Consider the following 4,118-nt stretch of genomic DNA (forward strand, 5'->3'; position numbering starts at 1 on the left):
TCATAACAGCAGACAGGTTCTCGACGAGATCTGTCGTCACCCTGCCGCCGCAGCTGACTGACGTTCGTGTTTAGGCGGACGCCGGGCTTATGCTGGTCTTGTTGGCGTCTTGAGTGAGTGACTGCAGAGGAACACCAGGTCGCTTCGTTGTTCACCTGGAGCTCGCTGCTCTGCCGCATGACGTTGAACCGAGGCGCGCTTGGAAAGTCTCAGTGTCGCCTTCTCGTCAGCGCCGGTGCCCCTTACTGAAACTGGCTGTTCACCGACCACGAGTAATGACTGAGGGCTCCCCGGCCTAGAGAACTGGCCCCCGGCCACTTCTCGCTCTAGGACTTCTCGCTCTTGCTCCTATCGGCGTGCTATTCGATATCACTCATCTTTGTCTCAACTTCGCTTCGTACGTTTTCATTAAAGGGACTGTTCGACGGCTGCGTGGGCTTCGAGCCGAGATGGCTATTTTTGGGTTAAGCTGCTGTGCGTAGGGCACTAGCACTTAAACTAGTATCTTTACAGCAGAGGTTAGTTCACGTGTTACTGGAGCAGCAAGTGACTTGACCGTCGTTTGCGGGCAGTTCGGCGTGAGCGAAAACGGATGTAGGCAGAGCTTGCCTGTTGCCGTGGAGGAAAGGCATATAAGACATTTTGAAACCATTCGTCATAGGAGGTCTTTACAATGTGGAAGCATTTCTGTCGGCGTGAAGAACTAAATGACACGATGGGAAATGATTGTAGGTACAGCTGTGCATCTCGTATTTTGTGTATGCGATAGACTGCTAGCAAAGGTGTCACCAGTACGAAGCGTTCCATTCATTACACTGTGGTTGTCGTCTGCTCTGATCATTTGCCTGCAGTGTGACGCATTCTATGTCCACAATGTTTATTTTCCGTTTTTGTATGTGACTACTCAGCCCTTAATTCTGCCAACAGACGGAGCTCTGGCCGACAGCCAGGCGCCACCGGCGGCGGACGCCGACCCCGACTGGTCGCCGTCCTCGTCCCCCTCGTCGGCATCGACATAACCGGCGCCAGCGGAGAAGGAGGCCTCGGAAGAGTGCGTCCGGCCCGGTCCGTCACCAGTTGTCCTCTATGTGTGTGGCGGCAGACTGGACGTAAATGTTCTTCTCCCGCAGCTGGCATATCCGTGTGCTTACCCGGGCCGTAGCAAACTGATCATTCTGTGTTGCAGCGTGCAAGCCGCGGCAGGGCCGGCTTGCACGCAGCGGCGCTGGAAAGCGCCACAGGCACCCTTGCCGCCTACCGCCGTGCCGCGGCACCACGTAAGCCATCCTGAAACGGCACATCAGGATGGTGCACCCGCGGGTAGGCGACGCATTGCATGCTGTGTGCGGTTCTTGCTTGCCTTCACTCGCTTGTGCGTGTTTCTGCCGTCGATGCGTCACGCATGTCCACAGCTGTGCTGTCGGCCTTATCTTTTGAGCTGTCGACATGTGTTTCAGCTTGCCGCACGCGCGCCGGAGGAGGCAAAGCGTCTCCGAGCCGCCGAGGCCGACTGCCCTCCAGCAGCGGCCAAGCGCACCCGGCCACGCTGGCGCTGCCCGTTCGGCGCCAGTGGCGGGCAGCACCAGCGCCCGGCGGTGGTCATCAACCTAACACGACACCTGCGGGTGCAGTTCCCGGCAGGCAGCCAGGAGGTGCGTACCATCGCCATTGTTTCTGTCATCGTTTGGACGTTGGGCTGTCGCCTTTTCGACGTGTTCGGCGTGGCATCGTGAACCGTCTGTCCACATTTCCATCAAGCATGCAGTAATGTGGAACGAATCGACCCCATGGTATCGGCGAAGGCGGGTGGGACTGGAGGCCATCTCGGACCGCTTCACGATGTTCTTGCGTGGCGTCCGGGGTGGCTTCTGCAACGCAACAAAAGTGCAGCGCCACATGCGGGCGGTAAGTGCCACCGATGCCGGTCTGCTTCCCATTTACTTGCCGCCATCTGCTGTGGCTCGTGTTTTGCGTGTCATCTTGCATTAGCTTCGTCCGCCTGATCCGCCCCATGCAGCGGGGCTCAGAGTTGTGCTGGCGGCCAGCTGTCGTGTCACGGCGGTGCGTAATGCAGCCTCGTTTGCAGCTCCACCTCCTGCTGCCAGAGCTGCTCCCAGGCCGCCGTGCGGACCAAATGGTGATGCCGAACATCATGGCGGCCCTCTCCGGCCCCCAGCTGGCCATGGAGGGGCCCGACGGCTGGCTGCAAGCACAACAGCGAGCCCGCAAGATGACAGACGGCACGCTAAAATCTTCGATTCGCTGCTTGTCCCAGCTTATCACCTACAGCGCAATAGACAGCGAAAATCTTGGTCTGCAGGCGTGGCTGCCGCGCATGCCGGTAAGTGCCATCAACAGGTGATGTGTCGATTGTGCAGTCTGTCACGTCATCGTCACCGTTCGCTAATGACGCGGTATTCACAGGCCATGCAGGAGCGGCTGACGGCATGGCAGCGCTCGATGAAACGTCACGATTGGGAGCAGCGCCGGCACCACGAAGCCCAGGCGGCACGCTTCGTCGACGTGCAAGTCCAGCAGCGCTTCCTGAGCGTAAGAGATTGTCTGCCGCTATGCGGTTGGGAGTAATGTTCATGTATGGCGCTTGTCTCGTGATATATGTGTCAGTACCGTCCGTATCCCGTCTTAGCCCAGCTGCTGTCATTGTTCGGTGCGCATTGTGCTGGCGTGGTCGTGGCTGGATGACATCGTGTCAGTCTTGCATTTCATCAGCCGTCTTTTGACTGACAGTCCGAGTACGTCACCGCTCTGGCGGAGTGCCCGCCGGTCGGCGAGTTCCCGCCACTGCCGGCCGAGGCCCGCCAAGTGCGTGACAATCTGATGACAGTGCTCATGGTCCTCTGCGCCGGCCGGCCCAGCGACGTCACTGGCATCGCCGCCTCTTCGGTGCCCGAGGCCAGGGTGAGCAGGCTGGCTGACTGACTTGACTAACTCAGCCTGATTGAAGGGTGACGTTCAGAGGTGAGGACTTGTTGACGGACGCTAGCTCTTTTTGTGTTGAATGTTTTGATTATTGTAAGTTAAAAATCGGCTGTTAATTTTTTGGGTAATGTGGTCTTCCCTGTCGTTTGGCCCCGCGCTTGACCTTGAAGGATGACCTTGAGAGGTAGGAATTTTGACTGACGCTAGCTCTTTTTGTGGTGAAGATTCTGAAGTTTGTAAGCTAAAAAACGTCTGGTAATTTTTGGGTGACACAGAATTCCCTGTCCTTTGAACCTGCGTTTGACTTTGAAAGGTGACCTCCAGACATCAGAATCTTTTGATGGACGCTAGCTCTTTCTGTGGTGTTAAATTTTGACGTTTTTAAGTTTAAAATCAGCCGGTAATTTTTGGGTGATATGAAGTAGTTACCTGTGCTTTGAGGCCACGTCAGACCTTTAAGGGTGACCTTGAGACGCCATGACTTTGTGACGGACGCTAGCTCTTTCTATGATGAATGTTTTGATCTTGGTAAGCTAAAAATCGGCCAGTAAATGTTGGGTGATATGGAGTTCCCGTCCTTTGAGCCTGCGCTTGACCTTGAAGGGTGACTTTTAGAGATCAGGACTTTATGACGGCGGCTGGCTCTTTCTGTGCTGAATGTTCTGATGTCCGTAAGTTAGAAATCGGCAGGTAATTTTTGGGCGATACGGAGCTCCCAGTTCTTTGATTTCGTTTTTTTCCTTGAAGGGTGACCTTGAGAGATCAAGACTTGGACGGACGCTACCTTGTTCTGTGTTGAATATTGTGACATTTGCAAGTTGAAAATCGGCCGGTAATTTTTGGGTGATTTCGAGTTCTCGGTCCTTTGACCCAACTTTTGACATTGAAGGTCGCATGATATTGCAAAATAAGGGTCATTTTTGGTGTTGTCATGCCACAATTGACCTTGAAGCCAGTGGCCAGGGAAAGCCAGTCGGTGTCCCGTCACTTTTGTCGGCTCTGGACATACTCTCCATGTATTTAGACAGGGCCGCAGCCCAGCCGGTACCTACGAGTTGTCCGGTTGTGACGTGAACCACATCGCCTGGGAGAGCCTCCCTCGAAACAAAAATAATCAGATTGCAGCCACTTTGTTTCGGGTGACCCGGTGTTCTTCGTTTTAATGGTAAATGTCGCAA

At 55.1% G+C, this 4,118-nt stretch overlaps 1 protein-coding gene across 1 annotated transcript; it reads left to right on the plus strand.

Annotated features, from left to right (window-relative positions):
- The first annotated feature begins 2,138 nt into the window (after positions 1–2,138).
- LOC119112409 (uncharacterized) lies at positions 2,139–2,983 on the plus strand. Its single transcript, XM_037236590.1, has 4 exons — positions 2,139–2,341; positions 2,425–2,550; positions 2,749–2,769; positions 2,966–2,983. The coding sequence occupies exons 1-4, from the start codon at positions 2,141–2,143 to the stop codon at positions 2,981–2,983; spliced, it is 366 nt and encodes a 121-aa protein (XP_037092485.1). The 5' UTR covers positions 2,139–2,140.
- The last annotated feature ends 1,135 nt before the right edge of the window (positions 2,984–4,118 follow it).

The sequence above is a fragment of the Pollicipes pollicipes genome, unplaced genomic scaffold, assembly GCF_011947565.3.
Source record: "Pollicipes pollicipes isolate AB1234 unplaced genomic scaffold, Ppol_2.1 Scaffold_7261;HRSCAF=8764_pilon_pilon_pilon, whole genome shotgun sequence".
Lineage (NCBI taxonomy): Eukaryota > Metazoa > Arthropoda > Thecostraca > Pollicipedomorpha > Pollicipedidae > Pollicipes > Pollicipes pollicipes.